Here is a 27,325-nt window from a genome sequence, read left to right as displayed (position 1 = left end):
AACTTGCTGTGTGCGAAAAATCGGGCCAAAATGTGCGAGCGTGAGCGTAAAGTGCGTGGGTGTGTGTGAAAGGTGTAAAAAATGTACATTCTGTGAATTGGCCACATAAAAAAGAGAAAAGAAAAGGAAAACGAGTAACGAGTGTAACGACAGACGTTATATTCAGAGCCGATTCGTAGTTCTTGCTTTTGTTGCCTCTTCGTTGTTTGCCAGCAAGAGTAAGGCAAACACTTAGGCCCCAAAATGCCCAGAGATCTCGACTCCGGCTCCAGTTCCAAGACCGATTCCATAACCGATTCCGTCTCCGCTTCCGGCTCCAACTCCGGCGAATCCGGGATTGGCCATAGCTATATTCCCGGGCAGCAGCATCAGCACCTCTACAAGCATACTTCGCGTCCACCCACGCTGTGAATCCCCCACTTATCTGACTCATATTCAGATACAGATACAGATTCAGACAAAGATCAAAGATCTCCAGCACCTGCAAGCGCCACTGCAATTAGAAGCATATTATCCACAAATCAATATTAATCACCAAATCAGCAAAGTAAGCACCGCTTTTCCTTTGTTCAAGCCACACACGCCAAACATAACGCCAAACATAACTCCAATCAAAACCCAAACATGTAGCTAGCCATGCAATTGGTTTTCCTCCTCGGGGGCTTAAGTATAAAGTATTTAAATATATTTCAGATATATTAATGTTTTTTTTACTTGGATTTAATATGCATTTCAAAATTATCGAAAAGTCAGCGATAGTTTTGATAGGTTTTAGGGTAGCCAACAGACTTTCGCTTTGCATCAGAACTTTTTTTTCGTTCGTGAATTATATATTTGGGTTAATTTCTTAAAAAAATACTTTAAATAAGAAAAATAATATAATTTAAATTGAATAACATTTGAATAAAGTGAGACTTATTTCTGGGCATAAATACTTAAGCTCCCTGCTTTTTAATAATGAACGATTGACAAAAAAACCTTAAATTCTATTTTAAATTGTTTTTTTTTCTTATTGTTATAACAAACTGAGAAATAACAAAGTACTAATCTGTGCAGACCTGATCATTATTATAGATTAACTTAAAGCTTTTATATTGCATTAATTCTGAAGTCGGTATTTCAATAATTCTTCTTTCAACTACGTACTTTACTTAAAATATGGAAGTATTCGGTTTTAACTCTTTCTATAGAACATGTTTTGGATTATCAATTTTGGTTTCTGATACAAGTTTGGTGACTTGTTGAGCCATTCTTTTTTGCCAAGTGGACTTTGGTGTGGTTGATGTTTTTTTTTAAGTATTCAATTATGATCGTTTTGATGGCTTAATTCTTTTAAACAGTTGGAGACTATTGCAACTAAACTTTAAATTTAAGAATCAATCTTTAATTACGCTTGTTAAACACTCGTTTTTTTGCTTGAGCTTATACCTTAACTTAATAGCACGTAATTTTACGCCTAGTTTTGGATTGTATCCACTTTAATTAGGAATAATTTTCGGTGGCAGTAACAAGTCGCCCAAGCGCCCGAAATAGAGCAATTTTGCTTGGATGCTTGGACTTCTTGCAGAGTGGCGTCGAACCCAAAGAGGCTGTTCGAATAAAGTTTGAATGAAAAACGTGAATGTACTTTTCGTTTGTGTTGGTGCCTACAGACTGGGAACGTGTGTGCATGGGCGAACTACAAGGCGCGAAGTAACGTGACGTCACATCTTCCATGAGAGGAGTACTGGAAAACACGCATAAAAACTAACTATTAAAAAAGAAGAACAATGATTTTTGGTTATAATTATTATTATACAAATTTCTATTGAAGTTTATACAATTTCTGGAAAAGAAATCATTTTTAAAATTTACAACACAAGAACACTAGTTGAAGTTAGCCTGCTATTTAATTTAGTTGTAACTAAACTTTAGTTAATTAAAAATACCGCACGGCTTACGATGTTTACATTAAATACCGAAAAAGATTGTAAAAAGCGCGCGAAGGTGAATTTCGTGCTTAGGGCCCTATATCTGCGCTCCTCTACCGCAAGCATAGCTTACGGGCGACTCACCGGAGCAGCATAGTGCCGTTGCCTCGCACACCTCACCTCGGGATCCAATCAGATGTTCAGTGCCAACTCGAACGAACACGTCGAACCAAAGTGACAGCGCAGTGTGTTCGACGTCGAAAGTCGGGGCTCTATAAAGTTTATTCTCCCCACAAGTCAGTGGATGCGGTTGAAATCAGTCGTAAAATAAAACAAGGCAGAGCAGCAGGCTTGGCAAATTAAATGTAATTAAGTGCATTTAAGTTTTAGCTTACGTGCTTCGATTCCCTATTTAACGGGCAGCAAAGCGGCGAAAACCCCGAGCTCCCCCAAAATCGCGGCTGTTCCTTTTGTTTTAGGGAATATCGCATGTGCTGTCATCGGAATATTCATCGTATTTGCGCGTGTGTTTGTGAGGAGAGTGTGGTAGAAGCTCCACCACATTTGTTATGTCAATAATTAGCGGCACAAATTTCAGAAATGCGTGGAGGTGTCGATCATATGGAAAACTTCCCCGCTATATAAATCCCCAAAAAACTGCACTTGGCCATCACGTGGTGAATTGATTTTTTGCCAAAAACGCGAGTACTTCATGTGTTCTTTCTGTTGGGAAATCCAACGGGAGAGCGGGCTCTGTTTGCCAGTCCAATTGGATTATGCCCGGCCGGGCTTTGTCCAATTGCCAGATTCTTGTTGGCGCTGCTGTCTCCTCTTTTTGAATTACATTAAATATTTAAAGCATATGCAAATTTGAACAGTGGCCCCGTAAAAGGAATAAAGGACCTTTACCTGGCCGCGTCCTCAGCATCCCTCTGTAGTTGTTGTTGTTCCTGGGCTCCTTCTGTAGTTGCTGTGGTTGTTTTAGTTGCTGCTGTGAACCAGATGACACGCCTCCCCTTTCCCAGTACTTTTCGGTCCGCCAGAGATGATCGCGAACTAAATTTTTTCCAAATATGTACATACATATCTACATAGCTATGTTTATTCCGGGAACATTTAAGAAAGTTATCACTTTCTTAGTTCCGGTCCAAAACTTAACACCGAAACAAAGCTCCGGAACTAAAACCGTCTTTTACTTAAGACAGTAATAGTAGTTTCAATAAATTATTTAACTAAATGTGATTTCCTCAAATATTAAAATGATATGCATATTTGAGAAAATATAAATATATTAAAAGGATATATTTGATTGCTACGATATGCATTTAAACCCACAGTTTTTAATTTATTTTTTAAATAGAAACAACCAGTTCAGATCTCTTAGATCATGTATGTACTTATACAAAATTCAACATTGGGAGATTGGCCCGAGGCTCATCTCTATTTGGCGGCTTTTCTTCGGGCTTCCAGAGCCTTCAGTGTCGTGAAAATCGTTTTTTGTGGTGAGGGTTACCCCTTTCATATTGGGGGTCTGTCGGCCTGAGCCTTTTCTTTTTGCAATTCCTCCTTTTTAAAGTTTTACTGCTTACCCAAATGCCGACACCCGAAATCACTCACACTCGTCGTGGTTTTCCTTTGCAGCAGCTGTGGCTTCCATCTCCGTGCTCCCATTTTCCACACCTTCCCCGTTTTCCCCGATTCAAATGCATTTCGATTGCTTCGTTTTGTGAGTGCACTCAACTTGGAGCTGCGTGTGCTTGTATGAGTGTGTGTGTGTGTGTGGAAGAAGAAGAGGAAGAGGGATTCTTAAACAGCGTTTTCCTTGATGCCATGTGTCTGTAATGCAACGGTTGTCTATCCTGCGCCGTCTCGTGTCTTTTCCTAGCTGCTGTTTCCATTTCGCACGAACGCTTTCCCGGTCCAACAGTCCCATGTCCTTGTCAACCCCCCCACCCCCTTTTGGCCCACTTGTGCGACACGTGCTCATTATGCCGCTTCAATTTTACTCCACTTTTCGACTGCCGCTGCCGTGTGACTCCTTCTGCGGAGGTTCCTTAAGACAACAAATTGCTTAAACTATACGATCCAAACTCAAAGGGAGGAATTTGAATAGCAAGTCAGTACCTTAATTTTGTGTATTATTCTTGATCTGTTCCCACTGCCAATATAGCCATATCCATCTGTCCGTCCGTTCGTTAGCTTCTACGCAATCTAGTCTCCCACTTTTATAGCTACATGCATCAAACTTTCTCAAAACTTTTCCGGATCGAACCACTATTACACTAAGGTGACATAGAAAAAATTAAAGATGGAATAAATGTTTGACTGATTCGGACGATATAGTTGTCCTATGGCAGCGTCGGAATATTATTTAAAAATATCCTAGTTTGATTATAAATTTTCCCGTTTAATCAATATTTTAAAGTAACTCTCGTTCTGCTGACATAAGCCAGCCATTTACAGCTATAAAATCAATCCACTCTAGTAATTGTTTAAAGGGTCACCTCTACCACCCCTGGCACATTGATAACCATAACAATCTTGTTTGCTGTTTGCGCTCGGCAATTAAAGACTTGTTGAATGTGGGCGCGCCAGTACTCGTACTCTGTGTTTTCAGTGCCCCCAACTACAGTGCAACTACATGCTAACTGAGATGATTCCACACAAGCCAACTGCAGCAGCCGCCCAAACACTAATCTTTGATTTATGTGAGCTGGTCAGGGTCTGTGGAACCATAAAAGGTTGTTTAGGGAAAGATCGCACTTGGCGCTGACTGGTCAGTAAAGACCACTTCCATTTGGATGCTCATTAAAGCTTAATGCTTACTACTTATGATTAATAGATCGTTCCAAGCTAATACATGTCAAACAACAACATCATGTCGACACCAACATTTACTTATCATTTTCTGTACTTAAAACCGCTTCATTACTTAGAAAGTATATATTTTTCGGCATATACAATAGCTTAAAACAAAAACTAACCAGCTCTATATCTCTATATCTTTTTTTTGCAGTTGCTGATAACGTATAAAAGTGGCGATAAGAGAATAAATTCAGCCGGAAAAAAGGTCGAAAGACGAAAAGTGAAATCCAATTCGGAGTGAAAAAGAAGTCCAAAAGTCAACATCTTGTGGGAGTCGAGCGTTCGTCCTCGAGTCCTTGAATCCTGCCAGTGTGCTCAGTGCTTTAAGTCTGCCCAGTGTGCGTCTGTGTGTGCGTGAGCCTGTGACTGCGTCCGGGTAGCGGAGAAGCCACAACGTCGTCCACAAAACCATCGACGTCCACAGCCGCCGCCGCCGCCGCTGCTGCTGCCGCTGCAGGATCTGGATCGGGACAAGGATCGGGAGCGGGTGCGGGTGCGTGTGCGGTATCAGGAACTGGTCCAGGCAACCAGAGGAGCGGCGGACGAAGCGGCCAGCGACGTCGCAGTAGCAGCAGTAATCCACACGCCGGCACAACGAAAGCGACCAGTGGCAGCGGTGGAGCTGGCAGCGCCGGCGGAGGAGGAGGCGGCGGCGGCGGCAGCGGTGGAGGCGGAGTCAAGCAGAGCGTCAGCCGGAACAGCAACATCCGGAGCAGCAGCTCCAACAGCACCATGGCCTCTGCCAACCATCGCGGTGGCGGAGGACGAGGTGGAGGTGGCGCTGTCGCCGGAGCCGGAGCGGATGGCAATGCGATTGTGGGGCTGCAGATTGGTTCCGCCTGGTTTCAGCGTAAGATCAACCTGAGGCCGCAGCACCGCGGCGTCCACCTGGTCACCGAGGAGATACTCCGACAGATGCCGGAGCTGGCGCACTTTTCAGTGGGATTATGTCATATGCAAAGTGAGTCACGGCTACATTTCTCAATTACTTCATTTAAAACGAATATCTGTAAAAACGAATCCAATTTGAAGTTTATGTTGGGTACATTTCTAAAAACCCGATAATTAAAAGTTCCATTTCCTCATTGCTTCCGAAATGTTCGACCTGATTATACTAGGGCACTGCCCCAGAATTTCCATTCAAAATCATATCGGTTACCACGTTTTCTGTTAGGGTGCCTGTTAGGGTGCCTATTTAGCCATTTAGTACATATTTGGCACCTTTCTGGCGGCCCTCCTATGTGATTATCCGAAATCCAAGGCTCAAATGTCAGTTAATCGCGAGGGCAGCTGGAAAATCGCTGTTCAATTTGTTCAGCTACCACCTCATTTCCATCGCATCCATCTTATTCCGTTCCCTGTCGATTTATAGAGTTATACATTTAGAAGAGCGTTTCTCAACTATGAAGCAGAGTTGGAGGGAGTACAAGTATACATGCAGTACTTTAATCGCCCAGAAAAAGCCACCCATTCAGATCGGGTTTTCAGACTCTGGCAATGGAAAAGTTTCCTCACATTACATTTTCTTTGTGCGGATTGTATTTCTCCGGGGGAATCTGGCTATGGACGAGGCGTTTGCATTTAGCTGAAAGTTCAGTTTGACAAACAGCGAAATGTAGAACTTGCATACCAAATCAGCACAAATTGTCGTTGAATTCAGCAGAGGAGCTGCCGAAACTTGCAGGATGGCAGGATGGCAGGATGGCATTTGAATGGGCGGCTGCTCCTGCTAATTTGTACTAGTCAGTAACTGGGTTAAACTACCCAGATAAACCGACTGACTTGGCCCGGTCACTTCTTTGTGTCTTTCTCTGAAACCCCGAAAATTGCAATTGACATTCGGACACAGTCTGACTTTTGGGTGACCAAAACGTGTGGCTCTGGCGATAACGCCCATGCCGAAGGTCTTGTCAAACTAATGTGCTTGAGTGAATTTCAATTCTGCGCACGGAGATGTGTAGTATATCGAGAGTAAAGCAAAAAAGTTAGGCAAAATAAATATAGAAATTACTTATGAGTGAATCCCTTGAGATTCCTTGGGACAAGCAATGATTAAAAGTGCGATTGCATTGTCCGTAAATCAAATGCATTTTTAAGCCTCGGACGTTAAAGCAATGTCTCGCTCACCAGGATGTCTTCGCACATCAGACGCCATGCGATTTGAGTTCCTGTTCAAGTTTTATATTCCACTCCTCGGAATGCACTCGCAGTAATCTCCGGATTGCAGTTCTGCAAAGTATTGCTTTTCCTGCGCTGCCGTGGTTGCTCTTTGCACACTAATTCTCGTATGGAATTCATCCTCTGCGGACAGCAGATACACTGCAAATATTTATTTCGCTCTCTATCGCACGTAAGGGCTTGCGGAAGAGTATTTCAATGCTTACTACTAGAATAGACGCAGCGCAAGTTTGTCGATTCATGTTGCCACGCCCACCCTAACACCCACAAACCGCCAAAACTGCCACGCCCATACTTTTGAAAAATGTTGTGCAATTTTTTCACATTTTTGTTCGTCTTGTAAATTCAACTTTATATACCAAAAATCTTTTTGCCACGCCCACTCTAACGCCCACAAACCGCCAAAAATGGTCAGTGTTGTAATTTCTCTTCGCACTTTCACCAGCTGAGTAACGGGTATCAGATAGTCGGGGAACCCGACTATAGCGTTCTATCTTGTTAATATTACAAATAAGTGGTATAATTATGAGAAGTAGTGTGCTACCTCGGGAAGATACTTTTTTCTGCTTGCATATCTTGATCTCCTTCACGCTCCCTTTAACTGAGTAGCGGGTATCTGGTAGACGAGGCTCTCTGCAATACCGTTCTCAACTAGGTCTTATTTCAAGTATATTTATTTTAAAAGTTCTTGTAATATATGAAATCGTCATTTATCATTTATTTGAATGTATTTGAATGGTTCTTCGCACAGTGTATGACAGTATAGCACTAAGACGTCGAGCAGGCAGTGCAAACAGAGGAACAACCTCCGTAGTTGGCTGCCTTGGAGGCAGCTTCTTGTTGACAGTTCGCATTACAATGCTGGGACGCGCTCCGTTCCGTCTCCGTCTCCGTCTCGTTTTAGCCTGGGCAAATAAATAAAATCGTATCATAAAGGGGGGTTTTAGCCGGGAGTTGGCCTGACTAAAGTGAAAAGCAATCGTCGTCTTAGTCGCAGTCGTCGCTCATGTCTGCATGTCATGGTCTGTGGCTATGGCGTGTGAGTGCTCGAGGCAAACTTTTTTTAGCCCATCCTCTTAACGATTTTCTACCTCCATGTCAGCCTCCAGTTCCATGCCTGTGCACGGGAAAAAATGAATATATGGTTCCTTATAATACTTTGCCTGGCATGTGCCCGTAGTGTAAAGGGATAAGGGATCACTAGCCAGTCGATCTATCCGTGGTCGTCTTTCTGTCCGCCTGTCTGTCCGTAAATGCGCTATGAGCTCCACCTATCGGCGGTTATGTGATCAAAACTTTTTATTTAATAGTCCGATTCTAAGCACTTTTACCATTAGCGAAACCAAATCACAATAATATTCTACATCTTAAAGCATGTGGGCAAAGGACAGATTTGAATGGCGTGGGCTATTGTGGGCGATCAAGTATTTGGCACATCGGCAAATTAAATATAGTTATGCATATTATAAAGAAAGTGGATAAAGATAACGTGATTGTGTATATTTCAGCTACAACAATTTTATTCTGTGTGGCTCGCACAAATCGTCTCAGCCAGCACATCGCAGGCAGGTCTTTATTATTACAAACCTTTGCTCTCGCTCGCTCGTGTTCTCTCCTTTTTTATTTCTTTTGCCAAATCAGAAGCACGTGTGTCCCTGCCTCTTGCCTCTTGCCCCAAGCCCCTTGCCCCAGCCAACCCCCCTTCCACGGGCTGTGTGCGTGTTTGTTGTCTGGGGTGCTCACTGTACGTGTATTGTTTTGTGAACTGTAAGCGGAATCTAATTGAGGTCAAGACATGTTTATTGATTTTCTTAAAAGGACTTCCTAATTAGACACACTTTACTGAGGAAAGCCTGAGAACCCCTCCCACCTCTGCGCCCCGATTTAATACAAAAAGTAGGTAAATGCAAGCGAATGGGGGGCAGCTCCTTTTCTCTTCGGCTTTTCGGTCCCAAGGAAGCCAACAAAAAAGTTAATTTCGTGAAAAAAAGGGAAAAATAATTTCAAAGCAACCTTGCCATATGTTGTTGTCTTTTACTATTGACCTCAATAGCCCCCATTTTCTGCCGCCCCACCCACTTTTGTTTCTATGGGGAAAAGCACAAACAACAGACAAGATGACACACAAATCACAAATACACAAAAGTGTAAGCCAAATGTAAAGGTAACTTGTTAAACACAAGAGTAAAGAGTAATGGAATGCAGGGAAAAGCTAAAAATGATATATCCCACCTGAGCCAGGCTAATATTTCCCCCGTATAACTTGGTTCCTTTTCCCTTTTCCCTTTTCCCATTTACCATTTCCCATTTCCCATTTTATTAATATTCATATGTGCGGCAGGAAGGTCGTCCGCTCATAGAACCGACCCCTACTGACCGCAGAGTGCCCCAGTGGGGCTTCCGTAACCCCAATGTTAAGGAGACCTCGGAGTTAGCATGGCGGTATGTGTATTTATACTTCTGGCTTGAACAAAGCTAATTGCCTAGGGGCAGTTGATGATTTGTTTGGGGTTTCGCCTGAGCCCACAGTTAAAAGCTGGATTCGCAGAAGGTCCAAGTTGATTCAATGCAATACATTTTGTCTCCTATTGAAGAGGGTGCTTAGAGCATAGGGTTTGCATACAGTTTTTCGTCCGTGGAGATCTTCTGTCTGTTAATTACAGTTCTTTAAAGAAATGGCCACTATTTGTATTGCTAAATTCGAAATGCCCCATACCAAGTTATATATTTGTATTTTACGGAGCACGCCAATTAAGCGTAAAGTTAATCTTTACGATGATTCCATGGGCGACTTCATGGAGCCGCACTTCTAGTCGAGTTCAGTGGGGGAGAAGGACACTATAGCAATTTGCTGCATAATCGCAGGATCATATAAATGGCTCAACTTCAATTTATAAACCGAGCATATTTTTCAGCGATCCGAAAGAGCTGCAGGAACACGACACAAGGGAAAGGACTCCGCCAGAGTGTCCTTTGCGGGGGAGCAACACCAAATAAATCAACAGCCAGCGAAAGCGAAACCGTTTCGGTTGGGGTGGGGTGGTGTGGGGTGGGGTGCTTATAGTGGGTTTCCTTGGAGTTGGAGACGGGAGTTTTAGGAGCCTTCAGCATTGGGGATATGTTTTTGTGTGGGCGTGCTCGGTCATTTCTCTTTTCGCTTTCGTGACGACAGGGAAACTGCGAACGAGGAAAAACAAAACGTGGAAAACGACGAAAATGGGAAAAGTGGAAAAGGAAAACAAATCGTGCCATGTGTGTGTCATACTTTGGGCTTCCGCTTATTCTTTATTCTTATTCCTTTATTCTACCATTTTGGCTCCTTTGGCATTAAAATGGCCCGCTTATGAACCGCAAAATGCTGCGCTACCCAATAAATCAATATTATTTATGCAAAACGAGCACGCCAAAGGTTTTGCCTGCCGGTCCTGTGGCCCGCTTTTCCCATTTTCCAATCGTATCTCCATGTGCTTGAACTAGTTTTACTCGGGTTCTTTCCGGTTCTTCAGCACTTGGCATTGAAAGCAGTTTTGTAGAGCGTACCAAGCCCCCGATTTCTCTCTGTGATCGTTAATTTTTGGCCTGGAGTCCCGGAATTAGTTCAAAACTCAACGGCTATGCAAAAAGAAGGTTGATGAATTTTGACATTTCCTTCAGCATTTCATTATGTAATACTATCACACACATTCACATACCAAACACTCACGTGACATTCGAAGGCGTACTGTGCACTGTGGGACCAACGACCACTTTTGTGGGCAAAATCTGTCCCTTATCCAATTGTGTTGTAATTAGTATTAATATTCAATATTTGATTGTAGTTAAAGGCACATAATATTTGAAGATGTATCGGATCAGAGGAATATATTATTCCCAAATTGTTCGATCTTAACGAAAATGAATAAAACTTTTATAGGTAATTATTTATTTATTACTATAATCCGGTGATTCCAGGCGTGTGGAACGCATGAAAAACTTGCCTTACAATACCGTTTTTTGATCCCTAGTATTTGTTCAATCCGACCGACTATAGCTACCAATCCTAGAATATGTACCATCTTGAAGTACCAATGAAGCGCTTCTCGCAGCCTGTAGTCTTCTAGGTCCTTTTTGATTATTTTTAGTGGCCAGGACGTCGTCCGCTACTGTGCGGGCGTTTGAGTGTGGGTGCGTGTTTGCATGAATATATGAATGAACACAGCCAGCTGAGCTGAGTGAAGTTGGGTTGTGTTGTGTTGTGTTGTGTTGTGTTGAGACCATTGTTAAACAGTGGGGTACTCCTCGCTGTGTCCGTTGCGGCTGTGTGTGTGTGTACAGTTGGGAGGGGGTGTGCCTCAGCTTGTGTGTGCCGTCAGGATGTTTGACTTTGTATAATAAAAAGGCCTCTTTAAAAACATTAACAACTTTTGTAGTGCCTAAACGCCTGCTACATGTGCCCCGTAAACAGGCACCGTTCCACCCACCCAAAGACAGCCAATGCCACCCACTACCACTAAACAGGCGGCCAAAACGATGCCACCTGCTACTTAAATATGCGTACTGCACTGAGAGAAATGGCTGTGGCAACAAGATTATGGTTATAATAATATATAATATTTTGGTCATACGTCCTTACTCATTATACAGATCTTGCTTGTGACACAGAGAATATCATTTCAATTAAATTTCAAAGTACTCGTACTATTACCTCACATTTTCGATTGTTTAAAATTGATAGTTGTGCATATCTAACTTTGAGTGGTGCATTTTCTGTAGTGCGGAAACGTTTATTAGCGCTCTCGGCTCGTTGGCCATGGGAGTCGTAGGCAAACCTTGGAAGCCACCTTCTCCTATTCGGCAAGTTGGCGACCACAAAGCCCACGGCTAAATCATATTAGAGACGTCCTCCGGTTGGCCACCGGCTTAACGCACTGGAGGAGCCTTTTATCGCCTCCTGCCCGCGTTTTATTATATGTATATATATGTATGTATGTATATGGTGTGTGGTGCATGTGCTGTGCATGGCGCAGTGGGAAAACTGTCAGTCGAGTATTCCAGGCGGATGCGCCAGTTGAGGTTGAGCGGGGTGGAAGGAGCTGGGGACGCGGAACAAATGTCCACGGAATGCGGGCAAAGAATGAGAGGGCTTGAGGGCGATGAGAGAGACAGGTACAACTCCAAATGCCACTCAAAAGCTGCATTGCATTGCAGACATTCACAATTATGCTTGGACCATTAGCATATTTAAAGCGGCGATAGTTAGAGACACTTGGAGAAACCCATGAACAACATATATTAATATTTAATAGATATTTGAAAAGTGAACAAACCACAATCATCAACTGGCCTAACTTAACATTTCATTTACCATTTATTCCATATTCATATTCATATTTATTTTGTAGCCTGTTCAGAATAAAGCAATTTTATAGACAACGTTATAGCTCGGCTTGCTAACTTGGCGATAAGCGAACTTTTTTCTTTAGGCCGGCTCCTAATCGATGGATGTTTTCTGGCCAACCAAGTGGGGCTGTCTAGATTCGGTCCTTTCCATCGCCATCGCCATCTTGCTCGTCCTCGTCCCATTTTCATACTCATTCCCAATCAAATTCCATCCCGCAATCAATTTGCAAATTTGCTGTGCCTTCCCCGCGTCAAATGTCAGTTTGGTTTCATTTACATTTGCATTGTCCGAAAGTCGCCTCCGCCCGGATTTGTTCGTGGGTAATGTTTAAATTCCTGATGCCATTTACACTTGTTCAACATGACATAATCGCCTCGGAAATTATTTAGAAAGAAAGTGGGTTGGGCGTTGCGTTTCCCCCGCCATGGCCCCCTCAAAAATCGGAACTTGGACATGTGTGTCCATATCTACATATATTCACACTGAAAGTCTCTGCTCGGGGCCGGAAAATTACATCTCTGGGATTTGATAATAAACTAATTTTCGCTCGGCTTCTCCCGCTGCCAGCAGCTTTCTCTTTTATTCATGAATACGCAATTAGTGTGCAAATTCGAGTGATTCTCGTGTCGCCGGGCCATTCGTATTTACATATACCTATCGATTATTGAAACTAAATTCATTTTGAGTTAAATATTCAATTTGAGCCGGCTTTCATTGCACCGCTTGATATTTTCGGCATTGGCAGCTGGCCAATTGTGAGTCGCCGAAAATGCAGGCAATTATTGTTGAATTTTCAACTCCAAACATGCTCGTGTTTTGTACAGGGTCATTTCGTAGATATTTGTCAACGAATTCCGCTTAAAATGGCCAAACAAATCTGTTTTTGGAGTGAAAAAACTGTGATTGTATAATCTTTTATAGATTGTCGTTGATGTATGTCAAGAATTAAATTTTTGGGATAAGTACACCATTTTACTTACGATATAGAGTGCACAAACTAATAAATTATTATTTAAATATGTTTCAAACACTAAATTCAAAGTGTCTATCAAGGGGACATGTTTTTGATTTTCCCAAATTCATTGACTTTTCCACTCGAGCTGATGGATAATCCTCCCCGATTTAATTGACCGCATCATATCATGTCTAGTCACATAACTTTAGGTGAATTTATGATGCGTTATCATAGTGGCATACCAAAACACGACGAGTGTGGGCCCCCGGCTATACATTTTGACTAATTGGCGTTACAACTCAATTGAAAATGCATGGAGTGGAGAAGCCAACGCCTCGTCGTGATGGTCTAATAACTGGAGCTAATCATTATAAAGATTATTATTAATCCCACAGAAAACTAATTGCCTTTGTATCTGCACTTGTTTGGCTTTCAGTTCTTCACACCTCGGCGAGTTTAGCGCTAAACGAAAGCTGGGATCCAGACGTCAGGTGAGTAAGTAAACATGGAGAAGATGCATCCTATCTAAGCTATTGTCTTGCAGAGACGACATGGAAATGATGTTGAATAAAATAGTTCCCGAGGGTTTGCCCTACAGGCATTCGTGCGAGGGACCCGACGATATGGTGAGTATTTCTAAGCCAGCTTTTTCCAAGGCTTTAGAAATCAAAAATCTCAAAAGTTATATATATCAGAATATCAGAATATATATCAGAATCACTAGACCCGTCGAGAATGCCTTGTCAGTCTTTTTGTCCGTATTTCAGTCCGTATATACATACGTTGGAATCTGTAGTGGCTAGATAGATTGGGTAAAGTCATCTGTCCAGGTTAATCCTGATTGCTAAGGATAACCACTGATAAAAAGTTTCGAGCAAATATTGAAACCATCGCTAAGTTCAGTTCGTGTGGTATTTCGGAAGCAGCTGATCTTCTGCCGCTTGGGAGTTATGCGTATCTGATAGTCAAGGCACTCGATCTCTGTTGTTTAAATTTGAGTACCCCAATAACCATTCCAATATCCTTTCAGCCCGCGCACGTGAAGGCCTGCTTCCTGGGCAGCTCCCTGACAATCCCGATCACTGACGGCAAGCTGTCGCTGGGAACATGGCAGGGCGTTTGGCTTTGCGAGCACCGCGACCAGGCCGGATCCCGGAAGCTGGTGATCACGCTGACCGGATGTCCACGCGAACAGGCCCGCAGTCCGCTGTCACCCGTCTCGCCGATCGCCAGCACGTCCAGTTAGGGGCGGCCTCGCTCCACCCGCGACAGCCGGTAATCGCGGGGGAGCGACAATAATGCCATCATTTCGTCGAGGCGGCTGATACTGCAGAAGAATATGGCTAAGGCGAACCTGGCGCAGCAGCGGGCGGCGGCGGTGATTGCCGCCGGTCGGGGAGGTTTGGGTGGTGGTCACCAGGATGCCCTGGCGCCACCCAATATCCCCGGCATGGAGACTAAGACCGGTCGCCTTCTGCTCCGCCAGCAGCTGCACCTCAATCTAAATCTGAATGTGCAGGAAACGTTGCGCGATGGCGTCGATATCGATGATGTGGATGAGGATGTCGACGAGGACCTAGACCTAGAAACCGTCACAACAGTGCCTCTTAACAATGAACAACTTTATGCTAAGGTCACCACCACAACATCCAGTTCATCAGCAGCGAGCAGTGCATTAGCTAAATTCAATCGTATCATAGACTCCACATTGGAGCGACCACCAGTGGCCGTTGACTACTCCGGATTGCCACAGCTGAGCAGTGCCACACTGCAGCAGCGCTTCAACCTGGCCTATCCGGAGTTGGTGATCCAACAGCAGCAGCAGCAGAAGCAGCAACAGCAGCAGCAACAGCAGCAGCAACATGATGCGACCAAGCAGATCAGCAGCCTCCAGGGGAACCCCAGATTGGATCGTGGAACGGACGCCGTTGCCAGCACTCCATTAACACTTCAAGCACCCAGAACTCCAGCAACGGCGACGAAGGAGCAACTTGATTTGGGGCATCCCCACGACGACACAGACGTCGTCGACCACGATGATCATCCCCACCACGACGAGGATAATCAAACGAAACGAAATGATGTGCATTATTTGTTGAAACAGTTGAATAGTTTTAGTGACATAGAAGAAATAGAAATTGTTGATATGAAGCAAAGAGGTCAGCGGCCGCCGATGGCGTCCAGTTCGTTGGCCACCATGATGCCGCCGCCCTCGCCTGCACCGCCGGCCTCTCCATCCACGCAGTCACATAGACTGGGTCCGCGGTTTGCCTCCTCCGGCGACAGTTCGCTGGTCCTGCCGCAGCACCAATTCGACGACTACCTGTTCGAGTCCTGCCACTACCTGGAGACAAACTATTTTGCCGCCACATACCGCACTGCCATGGTCGAGAGCAGCTCCCACGAGTTCCGGCCCTCGACCAACAGCAGCTCGAACAGCTTCGAGCTGCACGAGATGGAGGCGCCCAGTGTCATCTGCAAGGCGGGGGTGCCGCCTCCACTGGTTGCCAGTCATCCAGGTCATCCAGGTCATCCGCCGCCGCGATACCAATTCGAGTACCAGGCGGAGACCCGGCTGACCACCAGTGGGGTGCAGACGGAGCTCACCGTCGAATCGCTGGCCAAGATGAGCAACTGCAGCGGGAGCAGCTCCTCCTCTACGACGAGGGCTCCTCCCATCTTCCGGTGCTGCTACACGCCCATCGATCGCTGGCGGGAGAGGAGGCAGCATCAGAAGAGCTCCCCCGCCTCCTCGTCCGCCGCACAGCCGCCCAAGAACGTCTGACCCTGGGCGTGGCAGTCCACGTGGAGACCCAACATGTGCCTGGCTAACTTAGATCAGGGATGCAAGCCAAAGGAAATTGGAATGGGTTCGGAATTCAAAATCATGGGTTTTCCGGGTTTTGTGAATGGTTTCCACTTGAAATTAAGGAAAAAAGGAAGTTATCAGAAGCTTTTGGGGATTGGAATTCTTATCCATAATACAGCTTTCTAAAATGATTTCAAGTTCAAAATACTTTCATCAAAACTTGCTTATCTAAAATTCTGGTCTTTATTAATATTACATTTTCCGAACCACTAGCCTTACGAAATATGATATTATACGAGTAGGAGTATAATCAGAAATGGTTTGCATCCCTGTCATTTTGGTCGCTGTTCTCAATTGCGATATCAACAAGAGATTCCATTTCGATCGACAGTCGATACACGAATCATGAATCACTAATCATTCGGTGGAAGTTCATTATGTACAATTTATATATTCTAAAACGTAAACAAGAAATGTTAGAAAACAATTTTTATACACACACCAGCCACTCAGACATTCGCACATTTTTGCAATACACCAAAATAAGTGATTTGGAAGTTTGTATGATAACCTAAGCGTTGTTACATGTTCAGCAGAAAACCTGGTTCGCCATTAGCTACCGATTCCCATTGAATTTTACCGGCTTTCCCCTCTAGAATTTTCCCGTTGAGCGAGCTAGCCAAGTTTTCCGCTGGGCATTTACCTGAGCTGAACTCAACTTAGGCCTAAAGTTGTATTGGAAAGCGTTTCAGCAGAAGAAGCTATTGTTAAAAATGATTGAGAAACGAGGGGACGCGAGAGCTTGTATAGTAAGTTAATAAATAAATAACAATATGGCGAATCCAGTTGAAAGTGGCCAGATCAGAAGGACGCAGGCGCGCACGCTGGCACTCTTGTTTTAAGCCTAGACTCTAGATTCCGATTCTCTTGGCTTACAAAGTCCATTGGCCCGTTTATATACATATAGCATTCAGCTTGGAAAGAAATCAGCGAGCGCCTGGTCTTAGTGATCCCCAGACGAATTGAAAAGGGAAAAAGAAACGGACACAAAGCAATTGTTACATCAATTAGACATTATATTCTGTTAACCTATCATTTATCTCGATTATTTCTTCGGACGAGAAGCTTTTAAGGAATTGTTGTTTCGAGCACAAGAGATACTGGCTATGCAAGCAAACCAAATAGGACACAATTCAACTTTTAGCCAACCAAGAGCAATATTAGTTCATAATCAGTTTGGATTCGTCAATTCTGTTGATAGCATATGCAAGTAAATACATCAAATATATCACTACCTTGAATAAGCCTCGAGATCACGCTTCGGTTTTTCGGAAAATAAATATACATATATGCGCATTGGAACACCTCTAGTACTGAGTTTATTTCACCAATTTCCCGCTGCTGCTCAATCGATCAAAGGAACTGAGACTCACTCTAGTTTCAGGATCTTCGGCTGAGTTCTTCCAATTGCAAATCTGCAAAACTATGAAACCAGCAAAACCTGCATTCCGAGGGGAAACACCACGATAAATGAAATGAAAACCAAACAAATGCCTTTAACCTGCCCACTCTTACACTAAAAAAAAACAACACGAAAGTAACCCAAGAATGGTAACCAATGTTAGTCGATAATGCTCTAAGAAAATCGCAAATCCCTGTAAATCACAAGCGAAGCGAACTAATTTATTAAAAATATATATCAACACGTTGATTATGTTAATCATTGCGAACGACATAACAAATAAGTTGTTATCAAACGAGAATGTGGGAGTAATGGGTCATATAACGTTAGAGTACCTACGTATTGTTGTATTGTTTGTTTTATTCGAAGCGCTAAAAATGTAATAAACATTTAAGTAATTGCTAGAGCAAAAACAAAAAATGGAAATGAAATAGTTGAGAAAGGAATATGGGAAGGAAGGTCGAGACAAACCGTAGTTAAAGTGAAATTTTTGTAAACTTTTTGATATGTGATGATGATTTGGATAAATTAGAGCAACAGTGGAAAGAATTATAACCTTAACCTAGTCGTAGATATTAAATCTTATTAAAATGAGTAGCACAAAAGCCAGTGGGCAAAAACCGAAGGGAACTAGCTGAATTCTAGGGAGGATTAGCATTTGGCCAGTTGTTATGCAATAAATGTAGTCTCGGCCAGCCGAAGCACCAATCAGGTCTCCTTCCGGCATCGGGATCATGTAGATCAGATCTACACATCTACACATCTATGTAGATCCGATCTGATCCGATCCGATACGGTCCAGAGGGAACTGTTATTAGCAATACTAAATATTCATGGCAATTCAATTGTAAAATTGTATTAACGAGACATTGATAAATCTGAATAGAGAACGCATTGTAGGAGCCTAGTTGAACGAACCGAACCCCAGATGAGATACGAATTCAAAACGATCCGATCAGATCGAAATGAATACTAAGTGTAAGTAAGCCGCCAGTAAATATATAATATTCAAGTGTAAATAGGACTTCATTTACAATATCTTGGTTTATTGATTGTTTTCGATTCAGACAATTATGCGTTAGCCATGAAGGGAAGATATGCGGATATATGAATATATTACTGACACGAGTAATCACACATGAAAAAGCTTTAATTAATTTAATTACCGGAAATGAAACCAAGTGAACCTACTACAAGATATGTATTTACAATACTCATTTTTGATATCATTCCCATTGGTAACGTACGGATTCCATTGTAGATACCTATTGAGCCAGTAATTAATTAACTAGTCCGCTAAGTCGTCAATGTCGCCTAATGTGAGTTCTATATATTGCATCAGATAATACAATAACAGAGTATTTTAGCTGTAAACAAACAGACCTGGAACACCCGAAATCCACTTAAGACAAGTAGACAAACACCACACATACACACACACAGACACACTCGACACACTAAGCTTTTATAAACTATTTAACAAAAATATATATATACTATGGAAAATAATAATCCTGCCAAGTAACATTCGAATACCTGCTTGAAGAAGATACACCCGCTTTTGCTAAGAAACCAAAAACGAAACGAAACGAACAAAACCAAGATTTAAACCAAGATGACGACAATTGTAATGAAACCAATAATAGAGACAGATATAGAAGAGACACTAGGGCTAAATACGATTTTTATACTTTCGATAAAATGGTTTTTTATACTAAACGTAAAAACTCTTTGAAACAGAGCGCGCAGACGTGGCGATCACTTTAGAATCACTTTGATTTGGGTCATGAATAAAGGTCATATTATAGTTATATATATAATATCCGTACATTATATGTGTAAAGCCCTAACTGCAACTATGGAACGACAGCACAAATTTTGTTGAGCAAAAGGAAAAACATACCGAAAAAGCTGACAAGTGGAGAACAAAAATCAAATACTGACTAAAGCAGAAAAAATCGTTTTCAAGTCTAGTTCTTAACACACCGACACACACTCTCTCTCACACCACACAGACACACACACCCACGTGCAGCAACATAAAATCAAATATATACTAAATATATAAACATTTATGTATATATTTAGCAAATGAGTAAATAAACCACACCCGCACAAATCGCTCTCAAAAACGAATTACGAATTAACTTGTATGCTTTGTAAGCCCAAAAAGGCGAAAATAAGAATGCACGACCGGCAGCCAGCAAAAATCTCTAGCGGAAATGTCCACAAACTTAGCCTGCAACAGCGATTTTTGTATGAGCAAACAACTAAAATTTGTAAATATATATTTCTTGATTTTATCAAAACCCAAAGGCGATACACTGAAATCATTCGAGTCCTTAGTTTTATCCTAATTGCAACTGAAACTCTTTTTCTATATCTATCCAGATATCGGAGTACATAAGCGAGAGCATTCTTTAAATGGAAAATTATACCAAGAGTAATGAACAATGTCAACTACAATAAATTAGCAAAATGGAGGCGGGAGAAGTGAATGAAATTAAATATTAGTGCAATAATTAACAAATTATTCGGTATAACTAAAATGGAATACATCTAAGTAAACGCTTTGTAAAATACATATAAACAATTTATTAAATGGAAAAAGGAAAATGGAAAACATTAAAAACGAATAAAACCCAGAGGAATGGAAAATGAAACACTATTGAGTAATAAAAGCATTGACATTGACACACGTGATTCGATATCTCATCTAATAAGAATAAATCAATAAGATAATAATAAAGAGAAATTCAAGAAAATGCAAAACGAACATCTTGTTCTTTGGATTTGTGCTACTTAACGAGTTACATTTATTTAACAATAAAATTGGCATTGTCTTTAGCTTGCGACTTTACAGACATCCCAACGGGTCTGAAAATCGCAAAGCTCTTAAAATATTTAAAGGCTACTATTGACATTACGGCAGCTTCATGACAGTGCGAATATATTTGAGGACGTCCGGATTGGACAGGATGTGCATGTGGTCCACGTTCTGAAGGGCCAATGTGTTTATAGGGGCGCTGGAATAGCTCGACCAATACTGGCAGGCTCTCAGAGAGCGCTGGTTAACAGTGCCGTCGCCGAGACCCATTATCAACTTGGGCGTTTCCCCATTAATGTCCGATTTTTTGTACTCCAGTCTGTTATGGGGTAGAGGTAATAAGTTGAATTCATTTTCGCAGAAGTAGCTCTACTTACCTCTCAACCGTGTCAATGCCGTCGCCATAAAGACAGTGCAGTTCCACATTCGGTGGATTGAAGTTTCGGTTGTACCGAATCGTATCCTTGCGCATTTCCCAGCCCGTCATGTAGTCAAGGTCGTAGAAGAACTCTTCGAGCTGTGCCATCGTATAGTTCCTGCTTGGGGTCGTGGCCAGAACCTCGGATGGCTTCCAAAACAGTGGTGATGGCAGCAACCAAGCGGTGGATGGGTGAGTTATCTGTTCCGCCTTGAGGATCTTGGCACTCAGGGCGAACGAATCCAGGTCATCGCCCATGGCAAACACCTTAACAGCCTTAAAGCTTCCCGCCCATACTCCCGCCAGGCTGATCATTCGCTTCACATATTTAGCCTTCCATTGGACGGTTTGTTCCTGCAAGAACACCAGGGTCATGAGACTGCCCATGCTGTGCGAGATAAAGGTCACAGCTGACTGATTGTTGGCCTCATAGGTGTCCTCCACCAGCTGCTTAAGATCGATGAAGAATTGTTGGTTCTCATCTGGAAAGGGAGTAATATATAAAAATAGTTGGTAAACCATTCCTAGAAGCAAAGCTCACTTGGCGCTTTTCGGAAGTCATAGGGTGCTCCGTGGATATTTTGTTTGCGAATATATCCTAGGTCCACAAGCTCATTGGCTATATCTTTAAAGTAGGCTCCGGCGCTGTTCTTTGTGGGATCGATCCACTCGACCACTTCGGGATTTCCCCAGCCGGGTATCCTCGTCTCCACACCAGGAGTATTGTGGGTGGTCCTTGTTGCCTTGTCGTAGTATAGCTTGACATTGTCTATCCAACAGTAAACCATGGGGATGACCAACTGCTCTAGGTCCAGCCACAGATTGTACCAATCGTGGGTCTTCTGGCAAATTAAGTAAGGAGAGTTGGGCTTATTCAGGCGAGCATCCATTTGGGAGCCTCCGTCGCCAGGGACTGGAGTACAATATGGAGTAGAATTTTAGTAGCTGTATGTCTTTTAAAGATAAAAGTGCTCATTGTACTTACCGAAAATCACTGGAGATATCTTGGGTTCAGGGGGCGGAGGAGGAGGATCATTTGATTCGTGCCATTTGCTAAATGGCCAAAAGCACTCGCCCAGGTTCAAAAAAGTGGTCAGCAGGAGCACCAAAAGTATTCCCGATTTGAGCCTCATTGTGCGTTGCGTTGTAAACAAAGCAGGAGTGACGACTGACTATTCGACGGGGTATATATGTAGCTTGGAGGTTATCGGATCGCGCCACTCAATTTACGCCAGATAAAGGCCTCCTGCGCATAAAGATGTGAATCAGCCGAGCTTTCTATTGTAATGCATTAATGTGGAGCCCTTGTGGTCTGCGCAGTTTCAATCAGCTGTGGTTTGACCTTTAAACTCCGTCTGCATGCTGTATGTGTGTATATGTATGCGGAACTTCCGGGGTCGCACTTCCCCTTCGAAAAGCAACGTCACGAGTGACTGTTATTGTTTAAACAAAAGTCTTGGCTCTGCAAATGTTGTCGTTTTTTGCCTAATCTGTGTTGTTGTTGTGCAGTTTGTTATGGTCAGCGTTTATTTCTCCCCTTTTCACACTTCATCCTTCCAAGTGTGACCAAGTATCACCGCAGACACACAGGGTGCTTTGTGAACTGGTCACGGTTTTCATAAGGTGACTCATATTTTTAAATATGCTCCCTTAGACTTAGTTGCAAAAATATAGAAATATGAAAGTAAATATGTAAACTGTAATTCTTTATAAAATAATATTTTTTTTTGCAACACAGTAGTACTACCATTACTTACCTACTAGCTACCTAGTGACCGGTCACCTAAGGAACACCTCCGAGCACTTATCGATACACACCAATCCATGTCCGATAAATTGTTAGCACACCACTAGGCGAAGCGCGCCGGCAAATAAAATTGTTTTCATAGCCTTTCCAAACAAAACCGGAACAATGGCGATGCAGGAGTTCTTCAGCGTGCTATTGCCGGATGTGAAGCGGGAGCTGCGCCGCGGTATCATAGAGTGCTCCAAGCGGGGTCTCCTGCACAGTACCAAGTGGCTGGCGGAGATGCACCACGGATTGGACGATGTGCACATAGACAATGAAACGCCTGATGAGGATCGCACATTCAACGAGTGCCAGCTGGAGGGGATTGCGCCGTCGGAGTACAGCGACTACTTCCTGGCTAAGAGCTACTACGATGTGAGGGAGTACGATAGGGCGGCGCATGCGGTTAGGAACTGTGAGTCCAGTGTGCCGCGCTTTCTGCACTTTTATTCCACTTACATGGCCAGAGAAAAGCGGCGACTGGACTCAACCACCGACCAGGCGAATCTGCACGAGCCAAATCAGATGCGAGATCTCGCCGATCTGCTAGCCACACTTCGCATGGAGTATGGAAAGAGTCGGCTTGATGGCTACGGAATATATTTATACGGAGTAGTACTAAAAGCGCTGAATCTCAACCAGGCCGCCGAGCAAATGCTAGTTCAGGCCATCAGACTGGTGCCCATGCTGTGGAGCGCCTATCTGGAACTCTCCCCCCTCATCATGGAAAAAAAGAAACTGCTGAGTCTGCAGCTGGGTGGTCACTGGATGCGGCACTTTTTCATGGCGCACACTTACCTGGAGTTGTACCTCAACGACGACGGTCTGAAGATCTACGAGGATCTGCAGGCATCGGGCTTCAGCAAGAACATCTACTTGATTGCCCAGATGGCTCTTGTCTATCACAATAAGCGGGATGTGGACAAGGCGATTGAGCTGTACCAAGCACTTCTTGAGAGCGATCCCTACCGCCTGGACAATGTAGACACCTATTCCAATCTTCTGTTCGTCAAGGAGATGAAAACCGAAATGGCCCAGTTGGCCCACAAGGCTGTAAGCATCAACAAGTATCGCCCAGAGACGTGTTGTGTAATAGGTTAGGCTCTACTTTGCTCTATAAGTAATGTTATAGTTTACTATAGTACATGCTTTTCCATCAGGCAACTACTATAGCATCCGCTGTGATCATCAGGTGGCCATTTCCTACTTTCAACGCGCCCTGAAACTGAATCCCAAGTATCTGGCCGCATGGACCTTGATGGGACATGAGTTTATGGAGCTCAAAAACACAAATGCAGCCATACAGAGCTACCGAAAGGCAGTGGAGGTTAACAAGCGGGACTATCGCGCCTGGTATGGACTGGGCCAGGCCTACGAGATCATCAAAATGCACTACTACAGCCTATACTACTTTAAAATCGCCCACCAACTACGTCCCTACGACTCTCGCATGCTGGTTGCCCTAGGTGAGACGTATGAGAAGCTGGACAAGTGCGAAAATGCTGTGAAGTGCTACTGGAAGGCCATCGATGTGGGTGATATAGAGGGCATAGCGATGTACAAACTGGCCAATCTGCACGAAAAGCTCGGCGACCACGAGACGGCGGTCCATTGCTACATAATGTACTGCGAGGATGAGCGAGCGGCCACCGATAAACAGAGCCTCTATCAAGGATTCATCACGCTGGCTAACTATTACGAGAAGAAGGGCGAATACGAACGAGCCGCCTATTACGCTTACAAATGCTTAGACTCTGATGATGTGGGTGCATTTTTATAAGAAACTTGTAATGAAATTAACCAAAACACTACAACTTTTTAGCGCAAAACAGAGGCAAAGGCGTTGCTGAAAACCATTGACTGGAAACGCAATGCTGAGGGACAGAAGAAGGCCAAAACTTCCACGGCCGTGGCGAATGCAGAGACCAGTTCCGAGGACGAGATGGAGTGGGAGCTCCAGGATGTGCGAGTCCGAGTTCCCATCACATCCATAGCAACCACGACTACCTCCACGACAGCAGCTGCTGCGGGGAGTACCTCGAATAGCTCCCTGATCAGCTTGCGTCCGGGTCGAAACTTGCTCGAGGGGATGCGTCGTTCCCAGGCAAGCAGGACCAGCTTAACCGCGGCTGCCAGCAGCACTACCGCGACATCAGCAACTGCTGTCACACCGTCCACTGAGGAGGCGCCTGGCGCATCCAGTGGCACTACGAATCCACCCGAGCAACCGCCATCGGATGATAACAGCTCCATGGAAATATCCAGCGTTTCCATTGATTAGTCAAATGAGTTCCAATTGTATAAATTCCTATTTGTTTTTATGAATTATATTGGCAATCCAAGCAATTAATGAAAAGCTAAGTCACACTTCTCCAACAGAATTAATGAAAATACATTTCAAGCAACTATTAGTTACTGGAGCCCATATTAATCAAATGTTGAATACAGGATCTTTCTATTCACAAAATTTATTATGCCTTATTTTTGTAATTTTAAACTGATAATTTTTAATAATTTGTTCGTTGGTTTAAAATTATGTAATCGCAATCTTTAATATTTGGGTACTGGCCTTAAGCGGCTGTTATATAATATGAATCCCATAGTGGAGTGATTGAATATGGATAAAAGTAAAATAATCTCCTTTCAGAAATCTTGGATCCATCGTGCTATGATGGCTGCTTCTTTATCGCGGGCATCGCGCACAGATGGTGGATCAGCCGGATCGCTGTGGCGCAGGTCCAAGTGATGAGCTCCCTCGGGCAGGATGAGGACAAAGACCTTGTCGTTGGGAGACTGAAGCACACCGCCACCGCTCCAGGGGTCCAAAAGACCGTTGCTGAATATTATATTGGTCGTAGCCTCCAGGTTTCTGCCACCGTAGCGCAAAATGATGTCGTATGGCTTGGGGGTGAGACGGTAGTTCTTGTAGCATTTTTCCGCGTAATCCTTGAAGTTCCAACTAGATGTGCGGAACATGGTTTCGGAGCTATTGGAGCAGATGGGCATCACCATCTGGTTGCAGCTCTGAATATTCCAACCGGAATCATCGGCGTTGGAGTTGACGGATATATCCAGGCACTTGGCAGACTGTGTGTAGTTGGTGTAAACTGCCAAGGCACTGGACATGGCGTGCAGCAAATCAAAGTCGGTGGTTTGCAATTCTCTCAGGTAGTAACACACCTGCCTCACGGGATAGGCAGGTAATGGGGCTAGGAAACTGCTGTTGTACGGGTAGTTGACCATGGCGAGATTGCTGTACACCTCTTCTACGTAGTCCAGGAACTTCTTCAGGTCCTCGTCGGTCTTCAGAGCATTGCATAGGTGGAATGCATCCGATATCTGCTTCTTGCCGGCTTCGCTTGCTCCCAGAGTCTCAAAGAGTTTCCACGACTTCGCAATGTTCGCGGTGCAGTTTTTGTTGTAGGCATTCTGGAATACTGATGTTACAATCCTGTAGAAGATGTCGCAATCGGTTATCCCGGAGAACTGCAGTATGGGCGCCGAGGCAGCAAGGGCTCCGGTGACCAAGTGCGGATACTTTATCCGGAACCAGGCGGCCAGCATTCCGCCATAGGAACCTCCGAAGGCCACTACGGGCATCTGACGATCGTTAGTCAGAAACGTGATCAGCATTGCGTAATCCTCGAGGGTCTGTTCCACTGTAAAATAGGCCAAGTGATCCGGCAAGCTTGTGTTGAATGTGGAGCTCCCGAAGGGAAGTGACTTCCCGTAGTATCGATGCTCCGCAAAGATCACCAGAGCCCGCTGTCTTTCCGCCAGTTCCCACAGGAATCCGGTATTCTGGGCGAAAAGTTCGATATCCCCCTCGTTGCCTGTGTAAAAGAAGATCGGGGTGCGGGCATTGCTCTTGTCCACGAAAGAGTCGTTGTACAGATACCGGATGTTGAAGGTGGCATTGATCAGGAAACTGAAGTGGTCCAGCGGCACTTGGAATTCCTTGATCTCGTACTTGTACCTCTGGTTGCAATCACACCCCGCGATCAGCAGGAGTCCCAAAACTGCTGACAGTGCAGATCTTACAGTGGTTCCACCCATATCGGGCAAAATCATATGACCTACAGTATGCACAATTTTTCAGTTCGTTATCTGCAAGCCGGGCTTTATATTACACTTGGAGCAGTGTTACCAGATCGTGGAAGTTCTCTTTTGGAGTGCTTCCAAAATCGGATACTTATTATTATTCAATTTAAATTTACATGTAACATTACATTAAAAGTACTGGATTTTTTAGAGATTTACCTTTGGACTCATCTTATTTTGATAGGAAATAATAATGTATTTGATCTTAATGTGGCGAATCACCACAAAACGCTTTACATCATTCTTTAATTGCCTAAAGCTTAAAACTCACAAGCCGATGCCCGGTAAGGTTCTTCAATTCAGATACTTACCAACACTGCACATCTTTCTATTCCCTATATTTTGATTTAAGCAATGCGAAATAACGGAAATAATATTGAAAATGATAAAGCAAACTATATCGTAATCATTATAAGGTTTATTATAAAAAACACATGGTGATAATTATGCTTAGCATTTTATTTTATCTTCTTCATTTATGAAAATAATTAAATTTTATTAAAAAACTCCAAAATTATCTTGTTCTTAAAGTATGTACATATGTATATGGTAGTAGGAAAGCGCAGCTTATGATCTGTGCAGAACCTGTTTTATTACAAAGATAATTTAAAAATATCATTTAAGAACATAT

General features: G+C 43.5%; 5 protein-coding genes across 5 annotated transcripts; 2 read left to right on the top strand and 3 right to left on the bottom strand.

Moving 5' to 3' along the window:
• Positions 1-5,098: 5,098 nt before the first annotated feature.
• Positions 5,099-5,509, bottom strand: LOC122614402 (WAS/WASL-interacting protein family member 3-like). The gene has a single exon (XM_043788971.1). The coding sequence runs from the start codon at positions 5,507-5,509 to the stop codon at positions 5,099-5,101; it is 411 nt and encodes a 136-aa protein (XP_043644906.1).
• LOC122615172 lies at positions 5,499-20,335 on the top strand. Its single transcript, XM_043790104.1, is given in 4 exon segments — positions 5,499-5,736; positions 13,725-13,779; positions 13,833-13,914; positions 14,319-20,335. Coding segments are annotated over 4 exon segments (2,121 nt in total). The 5' UTR covers positions 5,499-5,507; the 3' UTR covers positions 16,074-20,335.
• Positions 20,336-20,342: 7 nt separating this feature from the next.
• On the bottom strand, positions 20,343-22,335 carry LOC122615173 (phospholipase A2 group XV-like). Its single transcript, XM_043790105.1, has 4 exons — positions 21,790-22,335; positions 21,346-21,717; positions 20,764-21,286; positions 20,343-20,705 (listed from the first exon to the last, which is right to left on the bottom strand). The coding sequence occupies exons 1-4, from the start codon at positions 21,935-21,937 to the stop codon at positions 20,483-20,485; spliced, it is 1,266 nt and encodes a 421-aa protein (XP_043646040.1). The 5' UTR covers positions 21,938-22,335; the 3' UTR covers positions 20,343-20,482.
• Positions 22,336-22,595: 260 nt separating this feature from the next.
• Positions 22,596-25,060, top strand: LOC122612110 (cell division cycle protein 23 homolog). The gene is made up of 3 exons (XM_043785501.1): positions 22,596-23,689; positions 23,754-24,355; positions 24,416-25,060. The coding sequence occupies exons 1-3, from the start codon at positions 22,717-22,719 to the stop codon at positions 24,872-24,874; spliced, it is 2,034 nt and encodes a 677-aa protein (XP_043641436.1). The 5' UTR covers positions 22,596-22,716; the 3' UTR covers positions 24,875-25,060.
• LOC122612111 (lysosomal Pro-X carboxypeptidase) lies at positions 25,046-26,728 on the bottom strand. Its single transcript, XM_043785502.1, has one exon. It carries the CDS (start codon positions 26,662-26,664, stop codon positions 25,237-25,239), a length of 1,428 nt encoding a protein of 475 aa, XP_043641437.1. The 5' UTR covers positions 26,665-26,728; the 3' UTR covers positions 25,046-25,236.
• Between the last annotated feature and the right edge of the window lie 597 nt (positions 26,729-27,325).

This window comes from Drosophila teissieri, chromosome 2R (assembly GCF_016746235.2).
Source record: "Drosophila teissieri strain GT53w chromosome 2R, Prin_Dtei_1.1, whole genome shotgun sequence".
In the NCBI taxonomy this organism is placed as follows: domain Eukaryota; kingdom Metazoa; phylum Arthropoda; class Insecta; order Diptera; family Drosophilidae; genus Drosophila; species Drosophila teissieri.
The sequence above is the reverse complement of the archived record's forward strand: the minus strand, read 5'-3'. Positions and strand labels throughout refer to the sequence as shown.

Bases quoted from the DNA above. Each gene is read 5' to 3' on its own strand.
- LOC122614402 (XM_043788971.1), bottom strand. From the start codon at position 5,509: ATGGTGCTGTTGGAGCTGCTGCTCCGGATGTTGCTGTTCCGGCTGACG.
- LOC122615173 (XM_043790105.1), bottom strand. From the start codon at position 21,937: ATGAGGCTCAAATCGGGAATACTTTTGGTGCTCCTGCTGACCACTTTT. The intron at 21,718-21,789 runs GTAAGTACAATG...ATTGTACTCCAG, and splicing joins GATATCTCCAGTGATTTTCG to TCCCTGGCGACGGAGGCTCC. The intron at 21,287-21,345 runs GTGAGCTTTGCT...CTCCCTTTCCAG, and splicing joins TGACTTCCGAAAAGCGCCAA to ATGAGAACCAACAATTCTTC.
- LOC122612110 (XM_043785501.1), top strand. From the start codon at position 22,717: ATGGCGATGCAGGAGTTCTTCAGCGTGCTATTGCCGGATGTGAAGCGG. The intron at 23,690-23,753 runs GTTAGGCTCTAC...CTTTTCCATCAG, and splicing joins AGAGACGTGTTGTGTAATAG to GCAACTACTATAGCATCCGC. The intron at 24,356-24,415 runs GTGGGTGCATTT...ACAACTTTTTAG, and splicing joins AATGCTTAGACTCTGATGAT to CGCAAAACAGAGGCAAAGGC.
- LOC122612111 (XM_043785502.1), bottom strand. From the start codon at position 26,664: ATGATTTTGCCCGATATGGGTGGAACCACTGTAAGATCTGCACTGTCA.